General features: G+C 37.8%; 1 protein-coding gene across 1 annotated transcript in view; it reads left to right on the forward strand.

Annotated features, from left to right (window-relative positions):
* The window catches only part of CSMD1 (CUB and Sushi multiple domains 1), a 1071884-nt gene that overhangs the window by 730740 nt on the left and 323527 nt on the right, over positions 1–17617 (forward strand). The window contains exon 10 of the mRNA XM_070732892.1: positions 1026–1147. Within this exon, the coding sequence (XP_070588993.1) occupies positions 1026–1147 (122 nt within the window). The remainder of the gene's footprint in view (positions 1–1025; positions 1148–17617) is intronic.

Consider the following 17617-nt stretch of genomic DNA (forward strand, 5'->3'; position numbering starts at 1 on the left):
ATGGATTTCAATTAGAGGAACCACTCAATTATGAGAACCTTTGTAATAGAACATTTATAAAAGTAAGATATTCAATACATTTCTTGATAGAATTCAGCCTGGCTCTATAGTAACTTCACTGCATAAATAAACAGTTCCTCAAATTATTTTTGATGCTTAGGGTCTTATGAATAAATTAGCATTGACAAAAACTTTTGAAATGTACTGTACATTGTTTATTTTAATCTTGTTTATTATTTATTTTATTTCCAAGATTTTTAAGTGAGAACTTTAATGAAGCAGTGAGGAGCTTTCATACTGAATAAATTTGGTTTATTTTCTATGTCTTTTTCTATTCTTTCTATCCTATTCTTTTCTATCTTTACTATTTTGAAGGAACACTAGGTGTAGCATAGTTTTCTCTGGTTCTGAGAAAACTATGTGGAAACTATGAGGAAAGAAAGCTTTGTGATGTCCTTCTTACAGTTTAAAGATAACTGAACTGGATTGGCTGGGCTTTTGTATTTGAAATTGGCAAGTTGATCTCTGATTGGTCATCTGAGGAGTCCAAAAAAGATGAACAGAAGAAGAGAAAAGTAGACCAGGAACATTTAGCCTTGTAGCTCATCACTGCTTCATTGTTGCCAGCCATTAAAGTCTGTACTATAGGACTGTAATTTTTAAAGAATTGTTTCATTACATATTACATTAGCACAATGTGGCATAATTGCATAGAAAGTGTAGCATAATTGCAAAGCATAAAATGGAGCATAATTGCAAAGAAATGTAGTTGTGATTGGCCACATTCAGTAAAATAAAGACATAAATACTGTTCTTTCTTTATGAAAATAAAGCTCTCTTTAAAATTCTTTATAGACTGCTATCCATAATTTTAGTGCAACTGGAAGTTCCATGGCACATTTATAAATTTTAAAGAGATGTAATAATTATTCCCACATCAGGTAGTTTCAGTGTCCTGCTATTTTCCCTTTAAATAAATGAGCATTTCTAAAATCTCTTCTATTTCATGCTTTCCATATTTTTAGCTAGAACATGTGGTTCTAACCTCCGTGGTCCAAGTGGTATTATCACATCACCCAATTATCCTGTTCAATATGAAGACAATGCACACTGCGTATGGGTTATAACAACCCTTGATCCAGAAAAGGTATGTTTCAGTTTTGTAGGTTTCTAAACAATGGCAATGAATGTACTGATATTTGCATAAATAAAGCTTTTTTCTTTGTGTTTAGTAAGTAATAATTTGCATGAGTTTTGATAACATTTTGAATATACAAAATATAGATCAAAAAGTATTTGTACAGTATGTAATTTTGTTTCACTTCCTTAATATGAATGTGAATTTATGTCTTTGTAATTACTTAATACTATGTATACTATTTATGTTAACAATGCAGTCATTTCAGAATTGCAGTAACTTTTCTGTTTGCAGATTTCTTCACAAAAGCAACTGTGATCATTCAAAGATTTTAATTTGTGATATAATTTTCTGCATTAACAATCATGTTCTATTTACCATCATGCCAAAATTCGTTTGTGATAAGTCTGAGATGCATTTTCTCTATCTTATCCTTACATTGTAAGAAATAAGAAGTAGAATGGATATTTTCACAAATAGGCATCAACAGGCAAACATTTATTTTAATGGTCACTTTTTGAATGTCATCTTATGACTTTATAAATTAGCCAATTCAAGAAAACTTCTTTTTGTCTCTGTCATTAAACATCTGTTGCTTTTTCCTGTAGCATTATATCCCCTCCCCCCAGTTTTAGTAGTACTAAGCTATTCAGGTTTGTTCTCTACTTGTTCAAAAGTACTCTATTTTAATGCTCTGCTTATTTTGAAGGGTTTCTAGTTTCTACCATGTGTTTCCTCTGGGTCCTACTAATGTATCTGCTGAACATAACCCTACTGAGTCATTTCTTAGAGGTTTATAGCTTACAAATAGCTATTTTGCATTGGATTCTTTTCCCTAATGGTTTTAACTAGGTTGTGCTGCAGGTGTTTTAATTTGCAGTTAATTCCTGAGATATTTTAAATTTTGCTCCTTTGGGTTTTTCCCAATATTTTCCATTCTGGGATAATGTCCACAACCCAACTTTATTAGCTATTTCTTTGTAATTCCCCAAATTTGGGTTACAGTATTGCCTGTTCCTCCTTTCTGTGGATTTTTCTATTCAGTTCTAACTATATTGTTCTGAAGGAATGCTGGGTGTAGTATGATTTTTTACATCCATTCTAGAATTGTCTTGACCCCTTGAAGACTACAGGATACCTGTAGCTGCTCTTGGACAGTGATGGCAACCCTTTTCCCCCTCGGATGCCAAAAATGTGTGCACATGTCCACGCCCACACCCATAATTCAATGCCCCCACGCATCCCGCCCCCCTGTGCATGTGCATATGACCTCCATGCTACCCTGCCTCTCCTTGCAACCTCCCTGTATTCCCCACACATGCACGCATGACCATCATGCCCAATTTTGGGCCTAGCAGGCCTCCCTGAAGCCTCTGGAAGCTGGAAATGGCTTTTTTGCCAACCTCAGGCTTCAGAGGCTTTCATGGAGCCTGGGGGGGGGAGAGAGAGGCAAAAGCAGCCTCCTCCCCCCCCCCCGAGGCCATCTGGAGGCCAGAAACAGCCTATTTCCTGAATTCCAGTGGGCCCAGTAGGCCTGTTTTTGGGAGAAAACCCTCTGGAGCCTGGGGAGGGTGAAAAGCCTCCCCCACTCCCCCAGAGGACCTCCAGAAGCTGAAAATGCCCTCGCAGAGTCTCCAAGAAAGCTCTGTACTTACCAGGAATTGAAAATAGGCCACGTGGAGACTTCTGGGAGGGGCAGGGCAGAATGCGCAGGGCCAGCCAAAAATCAGCTAGCAGAAGTGAGCTACTGCCTGGAGATATGGCTCTGCATGCCACCTATAGCACGATGCCATAGGTTCATCATCATAGCTCTAGGATATTGTAATCATTGATTTTTAGATGGAATTAATTACAATGAGACTATTTCAGTCTGGGGTCTAGTTTGGGTCGAAGACAGGATCATCCTAATACATTATTTCCTTTGGGAAAGATATAGACAGAGTGATTTTGTTATCCTGTTTGATATTTCACCATGTTCTCCTGTCTTCAGAAATTAAGGGATGGTTTCAAAAAGTTAAATTAAGAAAGTGTGGCTCTGGACATTGACAAATATACCATAGGGAACTATTTGGATCCCAGTGATATTTCTGTTCTCCTCATGGGACATGCATGTACAAAAACAATAGGAGAAATAAAATGAATTTAAAATTAATTATTTGTTCATATTTAAATCTGCAATCAATGTGCTATTGATTTGTCTTGTGCATTTGTTAAACCATTATTTACAATGGTATTAGTTACCTAAATATTTAGTTATAATGTTATTGCCCATCTTCTTTCTTTGTATTTTATAAATAATACAATTTTTAATTTGAAATTTTTGAGAAAGAAACACAATACTACTCGTTTCTACAGCATGCCAAAGATGAGTGTTATTAAGATACTAGATGAATTTATCCCTTTTGCCTTCTAATTATTTCAACTGCTATGTGGCAGAATTTTAGCAATGAAAATAAAATGGCTTCTGAAACTGAATGTTGGTACAAATTTGTCACTGTTCTTTCTGTTCTTAAAAAAAAAAAAATCCTACCACTATGTAAAGAATGAGTTTACAGGGCTAGAAACTTGGAGATCATGAGTTATGGTCTTCCCTTAGGTACAAGGCAAGCTGGGTGACCCTGGGCCAGTTATTTCCTCTCAACCCTGGGAAACAAGCAATGGCAAACCAGTTCCAAGTTGTTCCAAAAACTTTTTAATATTTTTTAAAATTGCCAAGAAAACTGCAGGGATTATTCCAATCTAGCAATGTCAAACTCCTGGCCTATGGGCCAGATGTGTCACCTGCTGGCCACACCCATGCCTGGTTTAGCAAAGGGGGAAAAGTCCCAATTGTCACATGATGCTACCATAATAGGAGTTTGACACCCCTGATCTAGACAGTCACCAGGAGTCAATAACAGCTTCAAAGTTCCATCCTTCTTGCATCCATTTTTATTAGTTTTATTGAACTCTTTGAAACCAATTAAAAGAAGGTTGATATGTACAAATATCTTCTGTGGTTTTCTCAATCATATTTAGCACAGGGAATTAGAGAACATTTCTATTTGGCCCTGTGTGCTAGATAATGTTTTATGTTAAAAAATGACAAATTATTAAGCAGATATCCCAATTTGTATGCTTTTGTTTTTAAATAAACATTAACATGACATCTGGGTAGTCTTAACTAGAAGAAATGATTATGGTAAACAGCAACAGGTTTCAGGAATCTTAAATATTTGTGGTTGTAGCATGTATCTATAGTAACCATGAATTATTCATAACCTGCTTTTGAATCTCGTTCATTTCCAGTTACTCCTTTTCCTTCCTTTAAAATTTGCTTTCTGTTCAGTAGAGATTGGAAACTCCTACAACTGTCTGTCACATGTTCCATGTAACTTTGCCTCAAAACATCCCTATCACCTCATATTAATACCCCCTGTCTCCAAATGTACTTTGGAGAAAACAGCCAGGTGATAATGGGTAGATAAATAGTTCAACAGAGAATTCTCCAAAGGAAAGATAAAATAAATGCTAATTTATTTAGAACAGAAACTTTAAATGGTTTTAATAGCATCAATTTATTTTTTTTGTTTTTAAAAAGCATAACACTTTAGGGATTCTGCAAATTGGGAGGTTGGCACCAATAAAAAACAAAAACAACCAAGCATTTACATTAGAAATTAGTGTCACCACCTTGCTGAATGAATTCTCTAGGGTGCATAGTTAAATAAAAGCATCAGTTTAAAGGTAAAAAAAGGGGGAAAGACACAATTATATTAGGATGTTATAAGATTAATTGTTTAGATCGAGAAATTGCAAGAGAGCAATCAAAACAATTTCAATAAATACTAGGTTGGATTCAACTTCTTTTGAACAAAGCTTTTTGAAAATGGAGTTCTGTTGGCAGAAAGGGCAAGCTGATATTTGCTTATATTATCCTTCTTTTGCAGTTTGTATCATCATTATTTATTGTGTTATTACATTTTCAGGCTGAAGTTTACTCTCTCCTCTCCCAAATTTCTTTCTTTAAGCAAATGATAAGGCTTCCCATCTCACAACAGTGGCCCTAAGCAGTGAAATGAATAATACACACAACCAGCACAACACAATTTCTTAAAACAAACCTCCACTCCCAATTATCTCAGGTGGTATAGAAGGATATTCATCATTAATGGTATTTAAAGCCACTGAGAGATCAAAGAGGGACAGGGCGCCCTATACTCATCCTACACCTGCCATAGTTCATCAGCAAGCTTGACTAATGCCATCTCAGAGTTACAATCAGCTCTGACTCTGACTGAAAATAATCTGCTCCCTCAAAAATTTCAAGGCAACCTTCCATAGAAAGAGAGTAGTTGGAGACTAGACAAAAAATTCCCAATTTCATTGGGTCCATCAAGGCCATCAAAGAGGGCAGATTATTCTCACCATAAGGCAAGCAGAACCACTTCCTCTTGTAAAGAAGCATTATCTCCTGGGAGGCCTTAAGTGGCCACAATAGATATAGATATATATGTCTCCATGGACTTACAGGCTCAAACTGTTATGGAAGAACTGTGCCAAAGGCAACTCCCTAAGACTTACACATTCAAGTAGATCTAAGCTACTTTGCTTGACAGATACTTGGAAAACTCCATTCAGAAGCTCTGTAAATCTTCCTCTGACCACTCCTTGAACAAGATTTCAGCCAACCAAATAATAACTACACTTGTCACTATAATTATATTATGGCAAGAAGTAACTACGGGTGTGTTTTACTTATCTTCCATATCAGTTTGGGATATTGCTGGAAATATGCTTGCCAGTAGTTCTTGGGTTAAACTGGTTCGCGCAAGCACAGAGGGTTATTTTCATGTAAATTTCAGTGGATGGATTTCAAGCTGGAAGACTAGTTCAGGGGCGGGTCGAACCGGCCATCACTACTGGTTTGGCAAGTGGGGGAAAATTCCTGCTACCAGTTATATAGAACCTGTCTGAAATGGCAGGAACCCATGTCTGAAAGTGACCCTTAACACAACCTGCTATGTACTATATCTCAGTCAAATCCATTCTTTGCTTTTCATTAGTGATGTTCTAGATATCTTTAATAATTCTTCATCACCCGGACTTCTGAAAAATCAAAGGATGGCTGCATGCATCTAGAGAGGCTGCAAAAGTATGATTTGATCGATGTTATGCCTCATTACAACCCACAACTGATCACTACTCAACACATTTTTTAGGAAGAGATTGATTCAGCTGTGGAAATTTGGGAGAGCTCAAGATTGGAATGTTTTTACCTTAAAGCTTCATGAATTGAGCTGAATTGAGCAAAAGCAAGCCATCATGGGTGTTTCTAAAGCAATCTGGAAAAGCAAATGCCATCATGTGTCATGAAGACATTGCAAAAATTATGAAAATTATGTACATTTGGCAATGTGATTTGTAGATATTTGGAAAGCTTAAAACCAGGTTATGGAGGATCACATGTAGTCTACAGTTGTTTACTCAATATCTACCTCTGTCCATATAAGCCAAAAGGAGATACTGTATACCAGTAGTAGGTCCTGTAATAAAGTTGTTATTAAATTGTTTTTCAAATATGGAATGTTGATATGCAATATTCACTTGTGCAGGACAGACTTTATCATTCTTAGTGAACTGCCAAGGAACTGAATAAAAATATGATTGCGTAATTTCATATAATAATAATAATAATAATAATAATAATAATAATAATAATAATAACAATAATAATAATAATTTATTAGATTTGTATGCCGCCCCTCTCTGACGACTCTTTCCAAGTTTGCTAATTAACTACAAACAATTGGATACCAACTTTTTGAAGCATGGTTGCTTCAAACCACACAACTTTTCATTTTGTCAGTATTCAATATTCAGTTGCAAATGTGTTTTATTGCCTGCTTTTTTCTTTATAAAGGAAAATGTCCAGTAAACTTCAATGGATTTTGTTTCTACATCTATAACCAAATGTTTAAAATACAGAGAATAATTAGCTAGGGCATTTTGAATTGGGTAGTAGGTGGACATCTATATGGTGCTTCCACTTTTCAGTGCTTCCTAAAATGATTATATCACCATCCATTAATTGTAACCTCATACCTTTTAAAAAAACTGAATCAAAATTTTAATTAAAAAAAAAAGCTTGTATTGTTCATTCTTGTTAGTATTGGTCCCATCATGCAGCTCTTGGGAACAAACTGTCCAAATGCATTTGCAGCAGGAAATATATAACAAGGCTATGTCAGAAAGGTTTTGAAAAACATTTCAACATTTATTATGGATATGCTAAATCTAAAATAGAAGAATGGGTGTTGGTTTGATTTAGAAAGAACTATGATGGATACCTAAAAAATTATTCTGTAGAATAACAGTTTTTTTTTTCTTATTTTGAGTTTGATGTACTCCTCACAAAGTTAGAATTATATGAGTAGGGTTCTATATAAATCTTATTAAGAAATAAATAGAATGCTACAAATCAAGGATAGTTAGTACTTTATATCACTCAGCACTAGACACTTGTTGTGCTCAATAATCTAAGTATAAATTAAGCTTTATATGGTCAGTAGGATGAATAGATGAATATGCAAATTCTATTCTCTATTCTTTACATGTATTATTATTTGCAGAATGAAAAGAATACCGTTAAGGTGAATTTATATAAAATGTAATCAGAATTAAAATTAATTTATGGGGTTTTTTTAGGAAGAGAAACTCCAAATGATGAATGGAATGGAATGGAATAGAATAGAATAGAATAGAATAGAATAGAATATTCTTTATTGGCCAAGTGTGATTTGACGTGCAAAGAATTTGTCTCTGATAAATCAGTTATCAATGTACAAGCAATTATATGTTATTATGATTATAATCATAATAACAAAGTAATAATAATTATAATAATGATTTTACTGAGAGATGTAGAGGAACAGTTGAGAAAGATAAAAGTAATAGAGCCATGCTATGTGGCTAAATATATTTAGACATTAGGCAGTACTGTGGGAATTAGGTTTTCAGCACTCTGATGGCATGAGGGGAAAAAATTGTCACTGAATGCAGTTGCTTTGCATGCAATGCCCTAGAGTGGCATCCCGAGGGGAGGAGTTAAAACAGTTTATGTTCAGTATGTGAGGGGTCTGTAAATATTTTCTCAGCCCTCTTTCTGGTTCGTGCAATATACAGATCCTCAATAGAAGGCAGGCTGGTTGCAATTGTTTTTTTCTGCAGCTCTAATTATCCATTGAACTCTGTATCTGTACAGTTATAGAAGTATAAATGACACTCAATAATTCCTCTGAAGAACTCTGTGGAAGTAAATTAAGCAGTTACTTGAAAATTCATACAAATTTTCAAAAATCATGTTATTTAAAAAAATAAAAATCTCAAGAATTTCTCATGTAGTAGATGTTAGGTGTATGATGTATTTCTAAAGAATAGAATAGAATAGAATTCTTTATTGGCCAAGTGTGATTGGACACACAAGGAATTTGTCTTGGTGCATATGCTGTCAGTGTACATAAAAGAAAATATAGATTTGTCAAGAACCGTGGTACAACATTTAATGATTGTCACAGAGGTCAAATAAGCAATGAAGAAACAATCAATATTAATAAAAATCTTAAGATACAAGATACAGTCCTAAGTGGGGGGGGGATTGTGATAAGAATGATGAGGAAAAAACTAATAGAAATAGAAGTGAAGACTTAGTAAAAAGTAAAAGGTTTGACAGTATTGAGGGAATTATTTGTTTAGTAGAGTGATGGTGTTCGGGGGAAAAATGTTCTTATGTCTAGTTGTCTTGGTGTGCAGTGTTCTGTAGTGACGTTTTGAAGGTAGGACTTGAAACAATTTATGTCCAGGATGTGAGGGGTCAGTAAATATTTTCACCACCCTCTTTTTGACTTGTGCAGTATACAGGTCCTCAATGGAAGGCAGGTTGGCAGCAATTGCTTTTTTCTGCAGTACTGATTATCCTCTGAAGTCTGTGTCGGTCTTGTTGGGTTGCAGAAACAAACCAAACAGTTATAGAGGTGCAGATGACAGACTCAATGATTCCTCTGTAGAACTGTATCAGCAGCTGCTTGGGCAGTTTGAGCTTCCTGAATTGGCACAGAAAGAACATTCTTTGTTGTGTTTTTTGATGATGTTTTTGATGTTAGGTGACCATCTTAGGTCTTGAAATATGATAGAACCTAGAAAGATGGATCCATGGTGGTTTTCAAGTGGGACATCAATAGCCTTTCAAAGATGTTAGAGCAACTTGTCTGTAGTCATTCAGTTCCTTAATGGAGGACTTCTTTGGCACAGGCATGATAGTAAGAGTGTTTGAAGCAGGAAGGAACATAGCACAACTCTAGTGATTTGTTGAAGATGGGGGCCAATTGGTCAGCACAGACTTTTAAGCAAGAAGGAAGTATCTTGTGTGGGCCTGGTGCTTTTCCAGGCTTCTGTCTGTGAAATAGATCTAAAGTAGTAGCAGAGCTGGGTTCCTCCTGGTTGGGACCTCCCAGTGCCTGAACTGGTAGCAACCCACTGATGACATCACAATGACATCACCAAATCGAATCTGTCAGGGTTGATCTTTGGGCATTGCCATCTCTTTAAAAAAAATATTTATTTATTTGAATTTTTTTTAAAAAATGTTTCTGGGTTTTTCTTTTTCTGTGCATGCAAAGAACCCATCTTGCTTTTGGCTTTTTTTCTTTTTTCTCCCCCCCCCCGGATTTTTCTCCTCTGCACATGCCCCACCCACCTGATGCTAGCTCACCCTGTCTGCCCGATACTCCCTCACCCCACCCAGCCCCTACTTGTAGATTCTACTTGTAGAATTTAGCCACATATTTCTCTCCTCTCCTATTCAATAGCTACGTGAAACCGCTGGGTGAGATCATCCATCGGCATTGATAAGGACTTGACCTGTCACCCTGAAAAGCTTGCTGCATGTTCAGAGCTGCCAGGATTGCTGAGGGAGGAGGAAACTTGCAGCAGGAGCTTTCTCCATTTCCAAATACACCCCCAGCAATCCGAGAGGCCCAAAACCTGCAAAGATGCCTGGAAAACTTGCTGTAACCTTGGAGCTTCTCAGGCTGTGGGGGAGCGGGGGCCTTGGCAGAGATCGCTCTTGGCACCTGTTGGGTGATTTCTTTTTGCCTCCAGGAAGTTTCCCTGAAGCATCCAGAGGGCGAAATGGCCTTTCCGAAGGCAGAATATATGGTGGCGAGTGCATGCATGCATGCTGGAGCTGACATAGGGCAATGCCTCGCGTAGCCTCCATTATTGCTCAATGTGCCACCTGCGGCACACATGCCATAGGTTCGCCATCAGTTTTATACTGTTTTAGAAATAGTTTTTATCTGATCAAAACTACCCAGAGTCCTTCAGGAGTTGGGTGGCATATAGATAGGTAGGGAGGGAGAGAGAGAAAGAGAGAGTGAGAGAGAGAGAGAGAGAGAGAGAGAGAGAGATGAGAGACAGAGAGAGAGAGATGACAATGATATAGGTCATGACAGTGATGGTGAACCTTTTTTCCCTCAGGTGCCAGAAGAGCCTGTGTGCGTGCTGTCGCACAGGTCTGAGTGCCCACACCCATAATTCAATGCCTGGGGAGGGCGAAAACAGCTTCCCCCACCCACTGGAGTCCCTCTGAAGGCCGGAAAGAGCCTGTTTCCCAACTTCTGGTGGGCCCAGAAGGCTTGTGTTTCACCCTCCGCAGGCTCCAAATGCTTCCCAGGAGCTGGAGGAGGGTAAAAAACCCTCCCCCATTCCCCCAGAGGCTCTCTGGAAGCCAAAAACGCCCTCCAAGAGCCTCTGTGCAGGCCAAAAATCAGCTGACCAACACACACATGCATTTTGGAGCTGAGCTAGGGAAACGGTTCATGTGCCAGCAGAGCTGGCTCTGCCATAGGTTCCCCATCAATGGGTTATGATATAGATATAGATTAGATATAGATGATGATAGATGATAGATGATAGTAAATCATCTATCATCTACATCAGTAAATTATTATTAGCTGATTCTATAGCATCTTCTTTTAGCATTGATTCATTCTTGCAATCTATCAGGCACAGATGATCACCGAATAGGAATCTGTTAGTTCAGGTTGGACTCCTCTTTTGTTATTCATATTGGTCATATAGCCCAGCTCAGCAGTTTCTTATATGCTGTTTCTAACCTTGCAGTACCTTGTATCAACATAATGCAAAAGTGTTGTACATTTGCCAAAAGATGTTCTGCCTGCAGCAATCATCTCTGCATTATACCCTTCATTTATTTAACAGGCAGTTTTCATCTTTGTACTCTTCCCTTGATCAAGCGTGTGAAAAAATAGGTTCCAGCAGACTCCTAATAGTATTTTCATAGAAAGGTTTGTAAGAGGTGCTGATCTCAGGTATTGTCTTACGGGTTCTCAGTGATTCAATAATCACTGTGACTAAATTAAGTTAAGAGTTTCCAAACGGATGCTTAATCAGGGTGATGTGAGGCAATGCTGGAAAAGATGCCTAACAGGAAAGTTGTATAAAAAATCAGAGAAGGTTTTCTATGTGTGCTGCTGTAGCCTTGCTTTAAAATTTTAAAACCGTGAAAGCATAAAAACACAGTGTGGAAATTGTCTCCCAGCCTTTCAATTTTGTAATTTATAATTAAACACATGCTATTTTCGGGTTTCTAACCTGTCATAATTCCCTCTTGTGTCCCTCCTTCTCTCTCTCATTTTTTTCATGCATGATGCAAACATGAATGTCAATCATATACACATCAGTGTTTTTTTTCAAAATTCAGGGACGGAATTTTAAGCAGCTGCCAAACATTTAATATTTATCCTCAGTTATGATCCTAACAGAATAAGTCATCCAGACTTACCCTGCAGCAATAGATAGATAGATAAACAGATAAACAGATAAATATGCAGTTGCTAGCAGCTTGTTAGTTGACATATATTTATGCAAGAATTATGTACATACTTTCACAATTTTGCAAAATCATACATGGGGACAATGCTTTTTCATTTCATTTGTTTACATTATTATTTGTAAATGCTCAATGAAAGCACAAATAAGTATGTATTCGCTTTTTTCCTTCATTCTGCAATGTTTCTCAAACTTATTTAGTTGAAGTCCACATATCTTAAAGTTTGCAAGGTTAAGCAATACTTGGATATTATTGTATTCCACTATCCACTATCTGCAGTGTCTGTATTCCACTATCTGCAGTGTTCTAATATCTCAGGAGTTGCCACAAAGAAAAGGGAGTAAACCTATTCTCCAAAGCACCTGAGGGTAGAACAAGAAGCAGTGGGTGGAAACTAAAGAAGGAGAGAAGCAACTTAGAACTAAGGAGAAATTTCCTGACCAATAAAACAATTAAGCAGTGCAACAGCTTGCCTCCAGAAGTTGTGATTGCTCCAACATTGGAAATTTTTAAGAAGATGTTGGATAACCATTTGTCTGAAGTAGTGTAGGGTTTCCTGCCTTAGCAGGGATTGGATTTGAAGACCTCCAAGATGCCTTCCGATTCTGTTGTTATTGTTGTTGTTATTATTGCATGTTTCACTGACGTCATAGACCCTAATGTCAACTTATGTAATTAGTTTGTATGCTTCTGGTTTTTATTATATTCATAGCAGCTGAGAACATAAAGCAATAAAGCATCCATATTATAAAAATTATACAATATTCAAAAGGGATCTACAAACACAATATCAAAACCTGTTTTAATATAACAACAATATATTAACATCAGTAGGGAAAACAAGAAAACAACAACCATGTAGTGATGATAATATGAATCACTATTGTCAGGTCTTCCTGCTAGAGGAAAGAGTACACCTCTCTTATCAACCAAAGATGAGCAGTGTCAAGACAATGCAAAACAAAGCAAAACTCATCATTTTAAAAACTTGTCATTTTAGGTCTGGGGAAAAAAGATTTTTTAAAAAGCTACATTTGCAGTATAAGATGTATCCAAACTTTTAGCCTCTTTTACTCCAAAAAATAGGGTAAGTCAATTTTTTGATCATTGCAGCATCCCCATGGTCACATGATCAAAATTCGGACACTTGGCATGTATGTATAGAGGTTGCAGTTTCTCGGGGTCATGTGATCACCTTTTGTAACCTTCTGACAAACAAAATCAATAGGAAAGCCAGATTCACTTAACAAGTATATTACTAACTTAACAACTGCTTGTGAGGCACTTAACAACTGTGGCAAGAAATATCATAAAATGGGTAAAATTTACTTAGCAACAGAAATTTTTTGGCTCATTTGTGATCGTAAGTTGAGGACTACTTATGAATTGTATGGCTGAAATCATGCTCATAGTCCAACAAATTCTAAAATACAACTACCTGCTTGGTCATAAACGTTTGCAATCACTTTGTTGTATAATCAGTAGGAACACTGTATTTTGCATATGTTTGGCATACATTTGTTTCTTATGGTTTAGCATAATCAGTGTTACGAGACAGGTTTGAGATTTCTCTACGGCTGAATCTAAATCTGAAATATATGCATACAACAGCAAAAAATATATTAACTTTATACAGATAGACAGAGTGATTTTTTAAAAAAAGAAAAAGAAAGAAAAACAAGGAAGATTAGTTTGTTAAATGTCTGAGAATACATTTCTGATCAAAAATATGTCATGCAGAGCCAATTTGTGCTTTTCATTTCATCCAAATAGTGTATAAATATCAGAAAGAAGTATGTTGATTTTGACAAGACAAAGTCTAGAATAAAGTGAATGCCCTCTTAGTATCCCTGCCCTGGAGATAGTTGGGTGTGAGTTCAGTTGGGCTTTGTTGTTAATATACCTGCCTCCCAGCTGTGTTACAACAGCCCTGCCTGCGCTGTAGAGGTGGTAGCTAGGTTGGTGGTGGAGTTCCCCAGGCTCATGGTGCTGGGTGACTTCAATTTGCTGTCACTTGGCGATCTTTTGGATGTGGCTCAGGAGTTCATGGCTACCATGACAACCATGGACCTGACCCAAATAGTTCAAGATCTAATTCATGGGGGGGGGGGCACACACTTATACTGGTGCTCTTCTTGGGGCAGTGGAGAGATAATCTGGAATTAAGGGAAATTGGTTATTTTCCCTTGTCATTTATTTATTTATTTATTTATTTTATTTATTTTGTCCAATACACAATGAGGGTTTTAGTGGGTATATATCTATATACACATAGTAAAATACATGATGAAGGTAATAGAGGAGATACTCATAGTAAAATATATCTAAGAAATAATAGAAAAGAAGATAAAGTAATAGAACATATCAATGAAAGAATAGAAGAAGAGATATAGGAATAGAAGAAAGGTATAGGAGATATAGGAAAGCAATAGGACAGGGGACGGAAGGCACTCTAGTGCACTTGTACTCGCATGGTCAGATCATTTCCTACTGAGGTTAGACTTTAGGACGCTACTCCCCCACCGCAGGGAGACAGAGCCAATTAAGTGGTTCCACCCCAGATGCCTAATGAACCCTGAACTCCCTTGTCCACAATCTGGCCAAGTCCCTGGTGGCTGCCTGGAATAGGGAGTCATTGGGGGCACTGGACCAGATTGCGATTTTGTGACCTCTCCACGACAATGGATCCCTGATTTACTGAGGAGCTCCAGGAGATAAAATGCTAGTGGAGACATCTAGAGTGATGCTGGAGGATCAGTAACTCCGAGTCTGATTGAACACCTTTAAGAGCCTTTATTAGGACTTATTTATGTTCAAAATGTTCACATTTTTCTGCACTTATTGCATGTTTCGTGCCCAGCTGCCCTCATTCCCTCCTTAATGTAAAGGGAATGGAGAAGCCATGCAGGGTAGAGCTGAGGAGTTTGCTCAATTTTTATTGGATAATATTGCTCAGATTCAGATGAATCTGTACTCTGATTGGGCAATTCCAACTGAGATGACAAGGGCAGGTCTTAGTCCTGTGATATGGGAAGAATTTGAGCCTGTGACCCCTGAGGAAGTAGATAAGGCTGTGGGAGCAATGAATTCCTCCACTTGTTTGTTGGATATGTGCTGGTTTCAGCTAGCAGAGAGCTGACACGACCTTATCCTTCTGGGATGACTAAGGGAGCCAGGGATGGGAGGCACGTTGCCATGGTGCTTTTTCTCCTATCTCTATGGTCGTTCATAGTCAGTGTTGGCAGGAGGACAGAGGTCGACTTCTAGACCCCTTGTTTGTGGGGTGCCTCGGGGCTTGGTCCTCTCTCCCCTCCTATTTAATATCTATATGAAACTAGTGAGTGAAGTAATCTGACATTTTGGGGTGAGGTATCAGCAAAATGCTGATGATACCCAGTTATCTCCACCCCATGTCAGTTCAGTGAAGCAGGGCATTTGCTGGTGCCTGGAAGCTATGAGGGTTTGGTTGGGTGTCAACAAGCTCAGACTTAACCCAGATAAGACCAAATGGCTGTGGGTACTGCCTCCTAAAGACTGTATTGATTGTCTATCCTTGGCTGGGGGGGGGGGGAAAGAGAAATTGTCCCCATCAGAACAGGTTCACAATTTGGGTGCTTTCTAGATCTACAGCTAAGATTAGACTAACACCTACCAGCTGTGGCTAGGGAGACCTTTGCATGGGTTCATCTGAGGCATCAATTGCAACCCTATTTGGATCAGGAGGCTCTCCTCATAGTCACTCACGCCCTTATCACCTCATGGTTGGATTATTGCAATGCACTCTGCATGGGGCTACCCCTGAAGAGTGCTTGGAGGCTACAATTGGTCCAGAATGGAGCCGTGCAAGTGATTGAGTGTGCAGCTAGGTACATTCACATTACACCAATCCTCCACAAGTTGCACTGGCTCCCTATTGGTCTCTGGGCTCAATTCAAGGTGTTGGTTATTACCTTTAAAACCCTACATGGCTCAGGACCATGTTATCTCCAAGACTCATAGTTCCAAGTGACCAGTAAGATTCCACAAAGCTGGTCTCCTCCAAGTCCCATCAGCTAACAGTGTCAGCTGGTGGGCCTGTGGGGAAGGGCCTTCTCTTTGGGTGCCCCAGCTCTCTGGAACCAGCTGTCCCCTGAGATCTGGACTGCCCCCAATGTATTGACCTTCAGGAAAGCATTAAAGACCTGGCTTTTCCAGCAGGTTTGGGGCCATTGATCTCACAATTTTACAAAGTCTGGCCTTGAATGATATGTATGCGATTTTTTAAAATTGTTTTTTCTTAATGATGTTTTTAAATGTATTTTGTATCCTGTTGTAAGCCACCCAAAGTCTGTTGGGATTTGGCCAGCATAGAAATATATATATATATATATATATGTAGATTGTTCTGAGTTCGGGTTTTGCCCTGTGTAATGTTTTGCATGTCTATGCGACGTTTCGGTGAAATCACATTCACCATCATCAGGCTGGAGTTCCAATCTTTGTGTTTTTGCAAAAACACATTTGCAAAAACACAAAGATTGGAACTCCAGCCTGATGATGGTGAATGTGATTTCACCGAAACGTCGCATAGACATGCAAAACATTACACAGGGCAAAACCCGAACTCAGAACAATCTACATACATATACCCGTGAAAATTTACGAAAACAAATATATATATATATATATATATATATATATGTAGATTGTTCTGAGTTCGGGTTTTGCCCTGTGTAATGTTTTGCATGTCTATGCGACGTTTCGGTGAAATCACATTCACCATCTTCAGGCTGGAGTTCCAATCTTTGTGTTGTTGTAAATGGAATATATATATATATATATATATATATATTTGTTTTCGTAAATTTTCACGGGTATATGTATGTAGATTGTTCTGAGTTCGGGTTTTGCCCTGTGTAATATTTTGCATGTCTATGCGACGTTTCGGCGAAATCACATTCACCATCATCAGGCTGAAGTTCCAATCTTTGTGTTGTTGTAAATGGAATGTTAGCAACTGTCATTTCTTCCTAGTATATAGTGTGGGGGTGGAGATTTGTTTTGAATGTAGCAAATAGATTGGGTGATTATGTTTCAGTGATCTGATTGGTTGGTGTAATCATAATTATTAGAAGGAATGACATGGAGATTTTTATGAAGTGTTTTGCTAAAGGCTGATTTCCAAATATAAAATTCTAAAATCATAATTATTAGAAGGATTGACATGCTGATTATTATGAAGTGTTTTTTTTGTTTAAGGCTGGTTTCCAAATTTCTGGTAGGCGGGACGTGTCATCTCTTTTATTTATTCAAAACAAATCTCCACCCCCACACTATATACTAGGAAGAAATGACAGTTGCTAACATTCCATTTACAACAACACAAAGATTGGAACTTCAGCCTGATGATGGTGAATGTGATTTCGCCGAAACGTCGCATAGACATGCAAAATATTACACAGGGCAAAACCCGAACTCAGAACAATCTACATATATATATATATATATATATATGTGTGTGTGTGTGTGTGTGTGTGTGTGTGTATGTGTATATATGTATATACAGTGGTACCTCGAGATACGAGTTTAATTCGTTCCGGACCTGGGCT

This window comes from Erythrolamprus reginae, chromosome 1 (genome assembly GCF_031021105.1).
Source record: "Erythrolamprus reginae isolate rEryReg1 chromosome 1, rEryReg1.hap1, whole genome shotgun sequence".
Classification (NCBI taxonomy): Eukaryota; Metazoa; Chordata; class Lepidosauria; order Squamata; family Dipsadidae; genus Erythrolamprus; species Erythrolamprus reginae.